General features: G+C 49.8%; 4 protein-coding genes and 3 non-coding genes across 7 annotated transcripts; 3 read left to right on the top strand and 4 right to left on the bottom strand.

Annotated features, from left to right (window-relative positions):
• Positions 1 to 1426: 1426 nt before the first annotated feature.
• BP01DRAFT_360321 (elongation factor 1-alpha) lies at positions 1427 to 3083 on the bottom strand. Its single transcript, XM_025575893.1, has 3 exons — positions 2999 to 3083; positions 2608 to 2876; positions 1427 to 2551 (listed from the first exon to the last, which is right to left on the bottom strand). Exons 1-3 carry the CDS (start codon positions 3001 to 3003, stop codon positions 1443 to 1445), a joined length of 1383 nt encoding a protein of 460 aa, XP_025427483.1. The 5' UTR covers positions 3004 to 3083; the 3' UTR covers positions 1427 to 1442.
• A 1532-nt stretch (positions 3084 to 4615) lies between these two features.
• Positions 4616 to 5762, bottom strand: BP01DRAFT_360319 (DNA-directed RNA polymerase III core subunit RPC11). Its single transcript, XM_025575892.1, has 4 exons — positions 5521 to 5762; positions 5222 to 5431; positions 4984 to 5078; positions 4616 to 4856 (listed from the first exon to the last, which is right to left on the bottom strand). The coding sequence occupies exons 1-4, from the start codon at positions 5531 to 5533 to the stop codon at positions 4821 to 4823; spliced, it is 354 nt and encodes a 117-aa protein (XP_025427482.1). The 5' UTR covers positions 5534 to 5762; the 3' UTR covers positions 4616 to 4820.
• A 149-nt stretch (positions 5763 to 5911) lies between these two features.
• On the top strand, positions 5912 to 7338 carry BP01DRAFT_348924 (ankyrin repeat-containing protein ANK1). Its single transcript, XM_025573738.1, has 4 exons — positions 5912 to 5959; positions 6075 to 6257; positions 6322 to 6499; positions 6588 to 7338. The coding sequence occupies exons 2-4, from the start codon at positions 6246 to 6248 to the stop codon at positions 6911 to 6913; spliced, it is 516 nt and encodes a 171-aa protein (XP_025427481.1). The 5' UTR covers positions 5912 to 5959; positions 6075 to 6245; the 3' UTR covers positions 6914 to 7338.
• On the bottom strand, positions 7175 to 15642 carry BP01DRAFT_418657 (MAGE-domain-containing protein; the record flags this gene model as incomplete). Its single annotated transcript, XM_025579345.1, has 6 exons — positions 15515 to 15642; positions 15299 to 15379; positions 14758 to 15225; positions 7967 to 8327; positions 7334 to 7875; positions 7175 to 7192 (listed from the first exon to the last, which is right to left on the bottom strand). Exons 2-6 carry the CDS (start codon positions 15371 to 15373, stop codon positions 7175 to 7177), a joined length of 1464 nt encoding a protein of 487 aa, XP_025427480.1. The 5' UTR covers positions 15374 to 15379; positions 15515 to 15642.
• Positions 9040 to 9129, bottom strand: BP01DRAFT_t275. The gene has a single exon. It is a non-coding gene; the product is annotated as a tRNA-Asp (tRNA).
• On the top strand, positions 10509 to 10598 carry BP01DRAFT_t286. Its single transcript has one exon. It is a non-coding gene; the product is annotated as a tRNA-Asp (tRNA).
• BP01DRAFT_t287 lies at positions 14195 to 14284 on the top strand. Its single transcript has one exon. It is a non-coding gene; the product is annotated as a tRNA-Asp (tRNA).
• Positions 15643 to 16462: the final 820 nt, after the last annotated feature.

The raw sequence follows: 16462 nt of genomic DNA, 5'->3' as shown, positions 1-16462 counted from the left end.
AATACAGCTATGGCGAGGCATGTACTCCCTTCCAAATTACATTCCCAACCACCCAGAATGAGGACAACCTCTGTTGTCCACAGCGCAAAATCAAGCCTATAATGATATATACAATGCCAGGAGAGACCAAGCAACCCATTCCTTCACATACTGAAGCTGGAGGGTTGAGAAGGTTTCCAAAGCGAAATCCCCATGCTCTGGCTGGTTGTTCCGGTGCGTGATATTAAAATGCCGAATTTTGGTCGATTTCACGACACTACACCCCGACACAACCACGAGAAGAAGCCCCAGAATCTGCAACTTCCCTCAATTTGCATGACAAGGCCGGTTAAGTGATGAGAGAGTTACTCTCCACGTATTTCTATCAGCAACAATCATGAGAAAGCCGAATATACCAAGTACAGCTGGTACCTATAGTTGACCCTCAGACACACGTCAAGCTGGTTGAATCATCGACAGAGTGGAACGGGACAAGGCCAGTCATGCCGTGACAGCCCGACCTGAGATGACGATTACAGAGACCGAGTTTTCGCGGATGCCCTCCCATGGAGACGCGGAACAGAGCACCATGTCATGGCTCCACTGCTCCCAGGACGATATGAAGCAGGAACGAGCGTAGCCTAGACAGTACATTTGCTAGAGCTGTGCTGGTGCCCGTTCCTGCAACGGTTGCCTTGCCATAGACGAATGTCTATTTCATCGGAACTTGAAACACATGAAGCTGTAATGAAAAGTGGAGAGAAAGCACTTTTCCTTGACTTCTGAGATGTGCGCAGCTACTGTGAATAACCCTCCTTCTTCAGGAAATCAAAGCTGTCAACTGGGCAATCGTCGCGTCTCACATCCTGCTAGAACTGCAATCTAGGTAGTCCCTATCCTCAATTGGTCCAACCCAATCTGTGCATAGTTCGAGGGAAAGTCGTGGCTGCGATGAAGTTATGTCTAAGTATTGCAGTTGTGTAAACCGTAAGAATCAGAGGACATGCACACATACCATTCTGCACTCTTAAGATGGAAGAAGCCTGGAATGATGGACATAGAGGATACGTTGAGATTAAGAATCGGATATGTTTGTTGGAGGGTGGTAGTTGTTAGAAGGTAGAGAGCACTTGGTGTTAACCGAGCCTAGAGGTGTCTATCATACTACCGTACTTGAGCAGCTTCACTCTTGAAGGACCCAGATGTGGGGGACCTGGGACGGTCGCAGGGGATACTCCTCGAAGACACAAGTCAAGACAGCTACCGACCGTAACAAGGGCGGACATTGAGCTTACGGATTATGGAGATAGCCTACAACAGTCTACAAGAACACAGGTTGAACGAAATGATTCATGATTCAAGTTTTGTAGGATCAACTACATAAACCCAAGTCTAGTTCCGTAATTCCATATTTTGTAATCATGAAAACATCATCACAACATCATCACCCGTCAGAAACCAGCTTATTTCTTACCGGCCTTCTGGGCAGCCTTGGTGACCTTGCCGGAGCCACCCTCCTTCTTCTCAACAGCCTTGATGACACCGACAGCAACGGTCTGGCGCATGTCACGGACGGCGAAACGACCAAGGGGAGGGTACTCAGTGAAGGACTCAACACACATGGGCTTGGAGGGAATCATCTTGACGATGGCAGCATCACCAGACTTGATGAACTTGGGGGAAGACTCGACGGACTTTCCGGTACGGCGGTCAATCTTCTCCTGGAGCTCAGCGAACTTGCAGGCAATGTGGGCGGTGTGGCAGTCGAGGACGGGAGCGTAACCAGCACCGACCTGACCGGGGTGGTTGAGGACGATGACCTGAGCAGTGAAGCTCTCGCAACCCATGGGGGGGTCGTTCTTGGAGTCACCGGCAACGTTACCACGGCGAACCTCCTTGACGGAGACGTTCTTGACGTTGAAACCAACGTTGTCACCGGGGAGACCCTCCTTGAGCTGCTGGTGGTGCATCTCAACGGACTTGACTTCAGTGGTGACGTTGGCGGGAGCGAAGGTCACGACCATACCAGGGGTGATGACACCAGTCTCGACACGACCAACGGGCACAGTTCCAATACCGGAGATCTTGTAGACATCCTGGAGGGGAAGACGGAGGGGCTTGTTGGCGGGGCGGACAGGGGTCTCGATGGCGTCGATGGCCTCGAGAAGGGTCTTACCGGTGACCTCACCGGACTTGCCCTCCTTCTTCCATCCCTTGTACCAGGGGCAGTTGGGGGAAGGCTCGAGCATGTTGTCACCGTTGAAACCGGAGATGGGGACGAAGGGAACGGCCTTGGGGTTGTAGCCGACCTTCTTGATGAAGTTGGAGGTCTCCTTGACGATCTCGTTGTAACGGTCCTCGGACCACTTGCAGGTGTCCATCTTGTTGAGGGCAACAATGAGCTGACGGACACCGAGGGTGAAAGCGAGCAGAGCGTGCTCACGGGTCTGGCCATCCTTGGAGATACCAGCCTCGAATTCACCAGTACCGGAGGCAATGATGAGGATAGCGCAGTCAGCCTGGGAGGTACCAGTGATCATGTTCTTGATGAAGTCACGGTGACCGGGGGCATCTAGAATGGATGTTAGATGATGAAGGACGATGTGAACATAACACGAGGCAACTTACCAATGACGGTAACCTCATACTTGGCAGTCTGGAACTTCCAGAGAGCGATATCGATGGTGATACCACGCTCACGCTCGGACTTGAGCTTGTCAAGAACCCAAGCGTACTTGAAAGAACCCTTACCGAGCTCAGCGGCTTCCTTCTCGAACTTCTCGATGGTACGCTGGTCAATACCACCGCACTTGTAGATCAAGTGACCGGTAGTGGTGGACTTGCCGGAATCGACGTGGCCGATAACGACGATGTTGATGTGAGCGCGCTCGTCCTTACTGTAGATGAGAAACCGATGTTAGTCCAACTGTTCCTCGAGGCTAGAAGATGCTGACACCACCCGCTGTGGGGGGACAGCTCTGCTTTCTTGATAAGAAAGGCGAGGAGCGATGAAACTTACCCCATGGTGACGGTGTTGTGATATGAACTTTTGAAAAGGTTCTAGAAAATTGCTCAGATACTACGGCCACAAATGCGTAGAGGTGCTGAACAAGAGTCAGTAAGAGAGAAATGGAAGAAAGAAAGAAAGAGAAGGAGAGAGGAGAAGCGGAGGGGGGAAGATATACGTACTGAAGCGGACGAGGAGGGAAAGAAGAAAATTCTGTGGGAGGGGGAGGAGGGGAAATCCTTATATGGAGGGGTCAAGCGAGAGGGCGACTAAGCGGGCGGGCTGCAACCCTTGGCGAATAATGAGCGCCATTGGACATGGAGGGGTAACGTAGCCCCACCACTGCCTGTTGGATTCCAAGTGCGGGACCAGCGCAGAAAAATCTTCACTGTCTTGCTATTTTGGCTAGTCGAGACTAGAGACTCAGAGACTAGACTACTCTGTAACTACTACTGCACTGTACTCAGTCCTACGCTTGCAGCAACCCACATTCCCCTACCATGCCATCATAACTTGGTTCTGCTTCTCCCCTCTACCACTCGGATTCCCTACACTGGTCCCCACCCCATCAAAAGATTTTTTATTTTCATGCTTGGTTCCTCTTCCCTCTGAAACTCCCGATCTCTATCAGACTTTTGTAGACTAGTAGTCACTGTAGTCCTATACTCCGACCATTCCTCGGTACCCCCTGACAATTCGCCTCCCTCTTGATTACCTGGTGGGGAAGACTCGACCCCTCGGTTTGGACTGAAATTCTGGGCATCAACGCAGGGAGTGGGTTGCTGCTCGTCCGGCATGTTGGCCTTGTTTGCAACTGAACCCCGCGGCAGGTGGCAACGATGATTTGTCCATTCGAGGAGCAGCTGTGGCACGGCCGAGTGGCGCCCGCCCCGATCCACTGTGGATTTTTGGGATGTGCATCGTGAGGTCAACTTTCTCGCCGCCGCCGCCGAGAAAAAAAAAGAAACATAAAAAAGTCTGTGTTGCTATGACACCGACTTTCCCGTCACGCTGGTTGGTGTGTTTCATGAACTATTGCTGTATACCTTCTCCATTGAGTGGACGTGCAAAAAAAATAAAAAATAAAAAATAAAAAATAAAAAAATCAACATGTTATGATTTTGATAGACGACTGATCGCCTAGACTACCAACAGATTTTTTCTTCTTGTTTTTGCCGCCGCCCCTCATTTTGGGTGGACTTTTTTTTCTTTTTGTTTTTGCCATCGAGTTGTTGTTCACTGTGTGCCCCTCACCCAGGTGAATGGTCAGTTTCTGGCGGCTCTCTGCGCCTACGACGCATACTCTTCTTGCTTGGCCTTTACCCATTCGAGTCCCCGAGGGTTAAGGGGCGACAAAAATGACTCAAAAGTTTGGTAACGTATGAGAGCTGGACTCGACACCCACGAACAACAACAATCTGAAAGGAAGCTTACATTGGGTCGAACCAATTGAACCAATCCAAATCGGGGGATTATCTCCCCGTTGCTGGTCCAAAAGGTAAATTCAATAAGCAGTAAGCACCGGTTGGGAAGATTTTTTTTGGGTTCGGCGCTTGATCTGACAGACTAGCCTTTCCCTCTGCCTGAACTAGTCGACGTAGTGTTGTTTTAACTACATTGGAGCATCATGCGGTCAATCTTCTATTGAGGGGTATCTGTTTGAGCTAGATAGATCGTACATCATCGCAGGGCTCAAGGGCCCAAGGGGCACCATGAGCCCATGAGTACAGAGTCTTTGTGTCGAGGGACAAACCCCGTGCTTCTTTATAATATGAACGGCGCGCAAAACTCTAGTACAAAACCGAGAGGCATGGGACCGAGAGACACGACACGATTAATTTTCTCTCCATCTGGCGCCACACGTGGTACACTGGAATGTGATATCCGCTATCAGCAAGGCATGTCGGGCAGTATGCATACATCCGCATAAGAGCCGCGCGGAGGGGTAAAATTCCAATAAAGAAAAATAAAATCGTAAGACCAAAATCGGCACTTACCTTCAAGAATGTAGTCATCGGTTCATCTGCACTTCGAATCTGCAGCTGGAAGAAATATGCACGGTCGCCATTACAGTTCTCTGCGGGGCATTGGGCTGAAGGGAAGGCACAACAAGGTCAGCATCCTAGGTCTCTCCCAAGCTTCTTTTGTCTTTCTGCCTTCTCTCTTCGGACTGGCGGTGACGAGACACCGGCACCAAAAGGTAAAAGTGGCACAAAATGCGTATGGGCGACTTACTGGCCACACTATCTGCATTCGCAAATTCCTCCTTGCCGCCGAAGACATCCTCGACCTCTTTTTGCTTCATCGGTGTCTTCTCAAACCAACTCTGTTCCAGGACATATTGGTAGGGGCAGGTGCGGCATTCAAAGCGATTGACGCCAAGGGGATGTCTTGACGTTGGCTCTGCGCGAGAGATGGTGAGCGCATTGCTGCAGTTGGGACAGACTATCGGGACAGTCGGAGTCAGAAAGGCCCGCATAGAAAAACTCATAGCTATAGAAGGAGCGGCAATTTGCGCAAACAGAGGGACTCACAGGTCAATGGCATGATGAGCGGCTCCCTGGCTAGAAAAGTCCGTCAATTAGAGATGTCTAGTTGGTAGCAATGGTGTGGTCACGATAGCAAGTCTCTTCGCATAGTGTAGCCCTGCATAAAGGCAACTACAGGGGAAGCCAGTGCAGCTGTCACTGATACTCGCAGGTCAGGGTCGCATGCGATCTTCCCTAGTAGCGATAAAAGGCTTAGCTGCAGTGGGTGAGGCTCTTATCAGCCAGCGATGCCGTTGGGGCGGGCAAGATTGACCGCTACCGATTGGACGCGGGGCAGACCTGGAACCGGGTCGGATTAATGCCTGCCCCGATTAGCCCGCCCGCCGCCGCCGCCTTGAGAGAGCTGGCGGGGAATCAACAATAGGGAGGCATCAGTCATACACTCATCGAATCACAACTGAGCTCCCATTCACTGATCGGAATTGTAAGTGAGGCTGGCGCAGTCTATTCTTGTCCTCATGGCTGGACCGCTGTTCAGCAAGTCTAAATATAGGCTCTCCCCTCACACGCCTCGTGCTAAACCTCTAATGATGCTCTAGCTGTTCCTGACACCGCCTCCTGACTACTTCGCGGCTTCTCCGGCGACATATACAAGACAACTCCTCAGGGCAACAACTTCCCTTGAATTCTGTTGACCAGATCTTGCTTGCGCTTCATCGCCTTTCTCTCAATCTCATAATCAATCTCATATCAATACGCACGAATATATAATGGCGGACGAAGTGAGTGCCATGACACCTTTTCGGTCCTTCTACTTTGCTCATACTCATACCCCAAATCGCACAGGGCGCTTCCCCGCGTGAATTGGTCGTGGAGGCTTGTCGGCGCGACCAGCCTCACCTGATAGAACAGGTGCTAGATGGCATGAATGACAAGTCGAATGAAGAGGTGGCCGAGTTCTTCAATGGGGTGACGGATTCTATGGGAAACCATGCTCTTCACATCTGTGCCTCATACGGAAGCTGTCAGTTGTCCCTCTTCCGCGCCCTCCAAATCTGATTGATTTAATGAATAAGAAAGACATCCCATCTGACCTTGTACGATATATACAGATGATACGATGGACGCCCTCTTTGACATCCAATACTTCGAATGTGACCCCCTGACCCGCCTCGACAAAGATACGCCGCTTCACGTCGCAGTCCGCTATGCCAACGAGAAGGACGCCAAGCTGGGGCTGGAGATGATCAGGATGATGTGCGATGCCGGCTGCGATCCCCGGGTCCGGAATAAGCACGGCCAGAAGCCCACGGACCTCGTTTACAACAACCCCGAGATCAAGTCGGTCCTGCAGCAAGCAGAGTACGTGATGGCTGAGGGGCTCCGGGAGGATGCGGATAACGGCTCCGTGCACGACAGCGCTAGCGACAGCGAGTAAATATGCAACAGCGAAACGCCCAACTTTTATAGCGGTTTCCTTAATCATTATAGATATATGCGAGCGATGATCGGTTTTTGAGTTTCGGGATGCTTGGAAATGCATAGATCGTGCCACTGCATGACGGACTGCAGGGTTGATTTTGTGTGACGTGCAGGCAGTGAGTGCCGGTGCAGTCTTGAAGTCTGCATCTTATTATGCAGAAGCTTGATTTGGCCTTAAAATGAGGGTACACAATAGCAGCAATTCCACATCAACTTTTCAGACATATGACATAAACTAGGGTATCGTTCAGATGCAGGATTAGGAGGAAATGAGAACGCAGAACAACAATCCGTCAGACATAGTGCAGAATCAGTCGCTCTCTTCCGGGCCAGACTCCGATCGTCCACGCCGTCGGGTTGACCGTCTTCTCTCGACTCGCTCTCCCTGGCCCCTATCTCGTTCGTGGGCATTCTGGGCTGGCGTCTCTTGTGCACGGCGTTCAGGCGCCTGGAAGCCGAGGCTCCGCGCCAGACGTATCTCAAACTCCTCGTCGGGCTCTGCCGCATCCTGGCAGCCGTAGACCTCGCGAACCAGTGCAGCCACACCCTGAGCCCCAACCTCGATCTTCCCGCGCGGGCCCAATATATACTCGATCACCTCCTCTCCACCATCAACATCGCGATTGCGCACCAGGTAACCTTCTTTACAAAGCCGCTGAAGGAACCGGTCTGTGCGATCAACAGGTGTGTAGGTGTTGGTGTTCGTCCGTTGCAGATACCGATCCAGCTTCTGCTCCTGGATTGTGCCCCCATTCAACAATATCACGGCAATGATGAACGAGTACAGCGCCGTGTAAGTACTTTCCAACGGGGCCTTGCTGGGCCGCAGAATCTCCGGCCTGCGGTACTCTCTTGGCAAGAGACAGGTGAGAATCCACGACTTGTTCGATGAGTATGCTTTTTCGACCTTCTGGGCGGCTAAAAGTGCAAAATAATCCCCGACGAGTCAACAAATCCGCATCCGCAATCCTAAAGGGATTGATCCTTGCACAGTATGAAGAAAACTCACCTCGCCGCTGATTAACGGTGACCTTCTCCCTCGCCGGCAACTCCGTCATCTGCATCCCGAACTTCTCGCCCAGAACCCGCTGCGCTTCGTCGAAAACGGTCCGGAACTGGCGCGATCCCTGCTCACCCAGAACCTTGGCGCTGATATCGGTGCGGCGCAGCGGTTGGCGAGAGTACTCGCTAGCCAGCGCCAGTCGCACGAGCTTCTTGACCATCACGTCGATGCTGGTTGGGGCCAGGATGTCGTAGCTCTCGTCTGCGTAGCCTTCGGATGACGAAGAGTCGCGCCTCCGTCGGCGAGGGGCATTCTGTGTGGGGGCTGGGTTGCCGTGTTCCTCATCGCTTGGTTCGTTTTCTGGGACCTTTGATCGGTGTGTGTTATATCAGTGTTGTGGCTCTCTGGGGTTTTCTGACTCCGTCGGGCTTATCGGCAGGAAAATACATACCGCGCGGCGTTTGCGATTCGGAGGCATTTTGTCGCTGGAATCCAGCGGATATAGAGGTAGCTCTTTCTTACTCGTGGGAATGGGAGTTCGTAAGTGTCTTGTCAGTTTGTGATGAGAGAGGATGACACCACTTCTAGTCTTGAGTGGAGGAGGGGTTCTTTCTTCCTTGAGGCGGGGAGTGGTGTTTCTTTGTCCGATGGCGGACGCGCTCGACGCGCCAAGCCTTTTGTGAAACTAGACGTGATATTGCCTTTTTGGGTTATCACATGGTGATAAGACTTGTACTCCGTAGTTTACAATGCAATGCAATGCAAGTTATATTGACTTCTAACTTAGTCCGTGTTACCATCTAATTCAGCGATATGGAGGTAAGTTGTAAGCATTCTCTCCTATTACACACACAGGTTCCAAGTCCGGATTGTTGATCTCATTCGCAGGCAGTCGGTTTGTTGGGTAGTTCTTTGTTGAGACTACGTGTGGGAGAGGATACACTCGCCAAGCCTATACTATACCCAGCATGCCCTACGTTCTTTGTTGGTGATGGTTTGACAACTAGAACGACAAGAACTTTCTCGATGAACGGGATACATCATTGGAAGCCGCAAAGCGCAAAACGCAAAAAGAGAATCTCCCCGACTGGGAGTCGAACCCAGGTCTCCCGCGCTTGTTCCCAGCTGGGATTGACAAGCGGAAATCATGACCGTTAGACCATCGAGGAATTGATATGTATCGAAAATAATTTTACGTATTCTGTTCCTAAACAATGGCTGGTCTACAAGCCGTGATCATCTCTCGTCAGTCGCTGATCCTTCGACGAGTAGCTCATCTATTCTACTCATTTTCGTCTTTGGCAGACAGATCTTTGGCTAATGCCACTACCAAAGAGAGCATATTCAGATGGATAGTCGACGCCAATTTAGGCACAGTACTTCTTCTTGTATCGCTATGGAACTCAGGTCCAGCGAAATACTAGAGCCTTGGCTATACGATTGCCATCAGTTTTCTAGCAATAGTAGTACTCTGTTGCAGCGACTCAAGCCTATTGCTTCCTCAACATAGTATTTTCTTGCTTTGCTAGCTTTGCGACCTTCACGCTTACCGGTCTTTCCATGTCCCAACATCTGCCGGCCTGAGGTGAAATTGTCTAGATGACAAGCCCAGCCAGTCTGCGATATGCAGAGGGCGTGCACTCACCTCTAACCCAACTGCCTATCTTCAGTAGCCGCTATGCACCAGTGGCGAGCAGATGAAGGGGAAGCTCGTTCCCTCTTTTTCACGGATTTGCTGAGTGGAATGAAAAGTCTTTCATCGTTCCATGACTCCTGTCACGTAGGCAGATCCAACCCTTCACGACAAGCGCTACGCCTACCTCTTCGTCCGTGATAAACTGAACTGAGCATACCAGGCTTTACTGTCCATCCGGTAAAGCTCTAGTACTACTGGACCTCAGCGACGTTTCGGATAGGTCTTCCCATATACGTTTCCGTATGGAATCCACAGAGTTCTTGCCAGGTTCAACATGAAGTAGTATGATACAGAACAGATTCATAGCCACCTAGTCAACCTGCAATTTAGTGAGTAGGAAGGCCGACGAGCGAGCAAAGATCGTGGAACGCTATGCATGTAATCCCAGGAGTGGAAGAGCATCAAGATTCAGACGCTGTCGTCTCACCCTCACTATCTCGGCCTTCGTCTCCATCCCCTTGTCTTGCGTGTTCTCAGCTTTCGGCATTGGCTTGAGGTTTATGAGCCAACAGCAATGTACATGGCTGTTTGAGAACCATCTTGAGCCGAGGGCAGACCATCGCCCATCGACTAATCAAGTCACTATACCTAGGTAGCATACGATTGACTTTAGCCCTCTTCACAACTCTTCCCTCCATCACAGCCATCAACAATTTGTAATCTCATCCAATCATTCCCACAACCAACCATGTCAAGCGAGTGTTTCATTGCTAGCGAAAATGTTGTCCTAGCCTGGCACCTTTCAAGTCAGAACTTGGACAGCCGATGCAGCGACGGTCAATTAGCCCTAATTACCGCGCTAATATAATTATGATTTGTATTTATAGATATGTAAGCACATAGCAAGAAACATCCTCGATGGTCTAACGGTCATGATTTCCGCTTGTCAATCCTGAATAGGAACAAGCGCGGGAGACCTGGGTTCGACTCCCAGTCGGGGAGATCTTTTTTGGATTTTTCAGTTTCTGATACTTTCGCTTGGACTGGTACAATCAATGATTTTGCTCGCTCAGAATGAGACCCCAACAGGAATGACTGCTTGAGGAGTATCATGAACTCATTGTGATCGGTCCTTAGCTTGAATACAGCAGATCATTCCCCGGACCGTGCAGCCCTAATTTGTTGCGTCTTGATGAAACCCGTTAAGATGATCATGGCGTCTGCTCTCTGCGGGAAAATGAATGTCAACAGACTTCAATGGGCTTACGAGGCTGTGTGGTCTGCGAATCTACATTTCATCCCCACCTACTGTTTTGGCTACAATGAATCAGTTGCTGATTTATTTTTATCAGACCTTCCTCGAGGCAATGCCCACCCAAGCTGTGAATTCAGACTGACCGGAAAGTGCATGTTCGAGTCCTCTCCAACAAAGACGAAACAAACAAGCAAAGAGATCTTTGCTTGCCATTCATCTGCTTTTTGTGCTTGTGGTGAGGCTCATAAGCAGCTTTCTCTACCTACAGATGAATCCTGCCCAAAGCCCTTGATATCCTAGATCCCAACAAAGAGATAGATTGAGGAGAGATCCCTCGATGGTGATCTCCATGAAGTAAAGCAGCCTCAAAAGAAACAGAACAGTCTCATTATCTCCCCAGTCTCAAACTAGACGAAGCTTGGCTCGTAGATGCAGTGAAATCTCACAAGCAACCAATGGCACAAGCAATCTACGAATTGCCAAAGACATTTGTCAACGGTCCTCAAGATGAAAAACCCTCCTTTCCACCAAGACAAGAACCATATGCCAGCAGCACAACCTATAAAGTCGTTTCCCAGCACCAGGACAACAGTTACTCCCTCCACCATTAACCTTCATACAACGCATCGTCCCACATTTCAAACAATAAGGCGAGAGCTCCCCTGACGCACACTCTATCATCACCACCACCACCAGAACAACCACAAATGTCCCCTGCATTCTTCGACTTCACCCACATCCCCGCCAGCGGAGAAGACATACTCGCCCACGTCCTCCGCGTCGAACAACCCCAGGCGACGCCGCTGCCGCGCGAGTTTGCGCAGTGGGAAGACGCCCGGGACTTCGCGATCGTGCGGTTCGGTCCCTCCATCCCGGAGCACTTCGCCGCGCCCCTGTTGGAGCTTCAGATTATGCACCACATCTTCGTGCTACTCCGCCAACGCTCCCCGAAGAGCATGCCTATTTGCGGCCTCGTGCACACCCCCCAATATCTCCGAACCTACGTGGAGGCTAAGCCCTCCTCGAGGCACCGGGTTGTTACTCTGATTAATCTCTGCAAGGTTCAAACCCTGCACCACATTGGCGATGAGCAGACGATCGCCGATTTCGCGGAGATAATGCGCCGGCGTCACCTGGGGGTGGAGAATTATTACCTGCATCGATATCTTTTCCACGCTCCTCCGCCGCCGAGGGCGCGCAAGCTGCCTTTTTCGGTGGATCAGATTGAATGGATCTCAAGTAAGGTGGAGGGAGTGGCTCCAGAGGGGGAGGACGGAGGTTCTAGTATTGTGGAGGGTTGTGCTGACACCACCAACAATACCACTGGCTTAACCCCTGCGGCGAATCTGATTGAGTATATCTTAAGACCGGCTGAGGAGGAGGTAGGTTCTAGTATGGTGGGGGGATCCTGCTGACGCTATCAACACCACTAGCTTGACCTCTGCGGAGGAGAAGGCTAGAAGTCAGAGAGCGTGGTCTGTTTTGACTGAAGCGACTTTTCCTGCTGAGTAGGGTGGTTCTGTCCCTGGGTTTGAGGGTCCTCATGATTCGTGAAACTTCCTGGTAGGTATCCAGCTTGGCCCCACTGACTTGCTCGCTTGCTTGCTTGCTTGTTAGGAAGGCCATATTCGTGAGTTTTATGTGGACTGGTCATGATGCCGTCCGGTGGCGTAGCTTTTAACGCAATAAACAAGAAAAGAAGAAGGTGCTATCGATAAATAATGCAAAAGCTCTATGGGGCTTGATTTGAAAAGAATCGTTCTCTTTTTGCCTCATATAAATTCATCCCTGATTGAAACTGTGTATATAGTTATCCCCTTGCCGAATGGGGTTATTCCATGAGAATGCGGTCAGAGTAGTAAGTTTACCCCAGAGTAATCGACATAGTTGTCAAAGGAGCAATATACTTCTGTTCTGAAGCTTCTAATGTTTCTGAACATAGCTTGAGAATAGCCCAGGTCATTGGTAGTGGTCGAGAGTGGTCAACAGTCTCTAACTAGTTTTACTACTAAAGAAGCTCATGCTTACTCCATCAGAAACTGTGCTCATCGTCGACTCAAAAGTGAAGTACAGATATCTTGTCCCTGATGCGGTATCCTACCATCCATTCTACCCTGCATAGAAACACTGCCTCGTAACCAATGCTCGGGTACATGGCATCGAGTCCTCAATACTTGATACAAGCGTACTCCCTCTATGCAGGAAAGTATACATACAAGGGTAGGATCAGCCACGAGAGAAGTATCGGCTGCATTCCCCGACTCCCATATCACCCCCGCTTGTCCCGCAGACAGTAGCTAGCTTCCTCTAGTGCTCGAATATCTCCAACTGCAACTGCAACCACCAGAACCTTCAAGCATTCCGTCTCAGCTGTCATTCCCGGCACAATCTTCACCAGCGCCGCTGGTCACGCTGCTGCGTTGGCCACCGCGTCCGGATCCACTACCCTGCTCTTCGTTCTTACTCGTGTTCTCTTCCCCCACACAACACAATACTTCAGCATGCTTGCAAAAGAACAAGGTTACGAGCAAGCCAACAGTGCAGCATGAGTCCATTGTGCTGATTACCAACTTGTTGATCGAAAGCTTAAGCAAGCAAGACACGTTACATTTTACAAGAGCCTGCGAGCAAGCTGAAAATGAATGGCAACTATCACTTGCCCAGACAGTTAAATAGAATACCACACCCCCACCTCCCTCCCCCATATTTGCGCGGTGTAAAGCGTCTTTAGGAGTTCATCTTCGTTAAGCCCAATAAGGATGAAAGGACTTTCATCATCTGACTCGTCACTATCTACGGAGTATATCGAGTGTACCTGATGATTATCTTATTGTTTTCATGTCTTCTGCTCGAAATCGTCTCTTGATCCTTAACACGTCTGGGTTGATCTTGGTCTTTATGATCATGATCAGATTTTTTGTTTCTTTCTTTTTTTCTTTGTTCGACTTTGATGAATTATCTTCAATTTCAATCTCTGTCGAAGTACATAGATTGATGTATCTGTATCTAATAAGGAATGGAAATGTATCATGTGTTTTCTCTGAGATGACTGGGAAGTTGCTCAAAGCTACTCAGATATTGGTAACTTGTCTGTGTTATCTCTCGTGGGGCTCCCGTAGCCCTCTGAGGTGAGTGATAACTTCCAAATATTCAATCGAGGGTGGAAGTGCCAGTGGAATGGAGTTGTACTACTATGTACAGGCCTACTACTCTTCTATAATACATGTTCAGACAAGGCGGACATACTTTGGCATCATCCAACCTACCACAGAACACAGATTGAGCACTTCTTACCTTTTAAAAAAGTATATGAGTTATTAAAATTTAAATCTACCAAGAAAAATCCTCGATGGTCTAACGGTCATGATTTCCGCTTGTCAATCCTGAATAGGAACAAGCGCGGGAGACCTGGGTTCGACTCCCAGTCGGGGAGATTCCTTTTTTACTTCATTCACGGAGGATACCGACCATATATGCCTAGTCGAGCCCTTCAATCTCCTTGCTCGTCCATGTCACCCTGCTCAATGCTGGCAAAGGATATAGAATTTTCATTCACAAGATACACCTATCAGAAGCCTTACTCATGATGTGTATCCAAATCCAAGCTATAACTAACACCTTCACGCACATCCCACCGGAGCAGAGAGCGAACCCACCAATAGTTACACTAGACAGAGAAGTAGACAAATCACTAGACACGTACCGCGTACCACCAACGCAGCTAGAAGAAAGACACACAAGACAGCAGCAATGCTTTCTAGAAGGAAAAAGAAGAAGGCAAAGAAGAAGTCGCAAGGCGAGAAAGTGCAGACGTGCAGGCGACTCAAACACAAGACGCAGGATATTGCCTTGCGAGGTATCAATGATGGCGCATTGGGGTGACTATTGATCGGTCTTTTCATTCACAGCTTCCTTGACCTGGGCCTTCTTGGCCTGAAGCAGAGAGCTGAGATAGCCCAACGACTCTTGCGACAGGACAAGACTGGTGCTGATGACGGCCTTGCTCCCGGCCATCAAGCCGTCCCCGCCACATTTCTTGTACTCCGAATTCAATGTGTCGACCACATGGGCCTTGACATCGCCGGCGAAGCGCAATGGGAATGTGGCCCCGTCGCAGAGGGTCTCCTTGAGCTTCTCGGTGTCTTCCCGGATGACGGGGAAAGTTTCATCCACTTTCTTTAGGCCCTGGTCGCCGAGCGAGTCCACGCGGGCAACGTACGGGGCAATATAACCGTAGGGCTTAGAGAAGTAAGGGAGAAGCGGCTTGGCCAGGCGGCTGTAGCCCTGATCGGCGACCTCTAGGGACTTTGCGCCATACTTGTTTGTCTTGAACACGGTGATTGAATCTGCAACCACCGGATAAGATGTCAAGTGCTGATTACGGTTGGAAGGGTTGCGGTTAGACAAACAGCTTTTGAGTGAAGAGTGGACTCTGAGGCCAACTTACTTGCAGGAAGTGAGAATGGACTTTCTCTCCGTTAACAGAGTTCTCGCCCATTGTTCCGTTCTCCGCGTGAGGCATGGGAGTCTATACGCTCGAGACGGGGACATTAGTTCCGTGCTGTATAGCGGAGGGGGAGACGATGTGGTGTAGTTATGACAGCTTGGTATAGTATAGCGTGACAAACCTGTGAGCGGATGTGTAAGCAATGGATTCTCTTACCACACGATCTTAAGAATGATGAGGAGTTGGTGAGGGGAGGGAAGGGTGAGAATACGATGGAAAGAAAATCCGATTGAGAAGTTCGAGCGCAGCAGGAAAATAAAGGATTGAATGGAGGGGGAGAAGAGTTGAGTGGGGGTAGAAAGTGGAAGGAGGGAGAAAGGGAGGGGAGGGAGAGGGAGGAGGGAGGGTACCACCTAAAAGTATAGATAGAGCAGGTAGAGAGACTATCTGACAACAATCAAAAGCTGTCTCGAAGACGAGGTGAACCGCAGGGAAATGGAACTAAGGTCGTTCTACCACATGTTACTAGCTATCAAGAACTGCTGAAAATTAGTCGTAATTAGACCAAACTTTCTCTCAAAGAAGTAACAAGCAGTACAGCAAGAATAATTGATGGCTATTATTTTCATTTTGTTTCATTATTATTTTTTTTTGACCTGCATTGGAGCAGTTGGCAGCATGTGAAAGCGGGCCCAACCAAGAGCTCGATGGGAGATGGAAGGGCACCCAGTAGGATATAATCATGTAAGTCGAACTGCACGCAATAGGTAGGTCGTACGAGAAGCGAAGGGCCAGAAGGGCCAGAAGGGGGTGCATTTTTCGTCATTGAAGTATTTCCGTACACAGTACTGTAAAACTCCCAGGACAGACGACCAAGTGGAGTCGAGGCCATCACTTTTACCTGCAACGGGAGCCGCCGGGCGATAAGCACTGTTACAGTTGTATTGTCAATGTGGCAAGCTGTGGTTTCAATCTGTTCCAGCAGATCGTCCGACAAAGAACTCCCAGAGAGCAATTGGTACTCTCAAGAGGATTGGCGACTTGAATGCATTTTGGTTTCTTGGTGGGGGGGAAATGAAAAGTGATGATGAGGTTGATGATGAGGTTGATGATGATGATGATGTTGATGTTGATGATGATGATGATATGGATTGGTGAAAAGGA

This window comes from Aspergillus saccharolyticus, assembly GCF_003184585.1.
Source record: "Aspergillus saccharolyticus JOP 1030-1 unplaced genomic scaffold BP01scaffold_46, whole genome shotgun sequence".
In the NCBI taxonomy this organism is placed as follows: Eukaryota; Fungi; Ascomycota; class Eurotiomycetes; order Eurotiales; family Aspergillaceae; genus Aspergillus; species Aspergillus saccharolyticus.
This window is presented reverse-complemented; position numbering and strand designations above follow the sequence as displayed.

What these genes read in the sequence shown, in the direction of transcription:
- BP01DRAFT_360321 (XM_025575893.1), bottom strand. An exon ending in GTATGAGGTTACCGTCATTG is followed by an intron (nt 2,552 to 2,607) that starts GTAAGTTGCCTC and finishes CATCCATTCTAG; the next exon opens with ATGCCCCCGGTCACCGTGAC.
- BP01DRAFT_360319 (XM_025575892.1), bottom strand. An exon ending in GAATGCAGATAGTGTGGCCA is followed by an intron (nt 5,079 to 5,221) that starts GTAAGTCGCCCA and finishes CCTTCCCTTCAG; the next exon opens with CCCAATGCCCCGCAGAGAAC. An exon ending in CGATGACTACATTCTTGAAG is followed by an intron (nt 4,857 to 4,983) that starts GTAAGTGCCGAT and finishes ATCACATTCCAG; the next exon opens with TGTACCACGTGTGGCGCCAG.
- BP01DRAFT_348924 (XM_025573738.1), top strand. An exon ending in CTGTGCCTCATACGGAAGCT is followed by an intron (nt 6,500 to 6,587) that starts GTCAGTTGTCCC and finishes CGATATATACAG; the next exon opens with ATGATACGATGGACGCCCTC.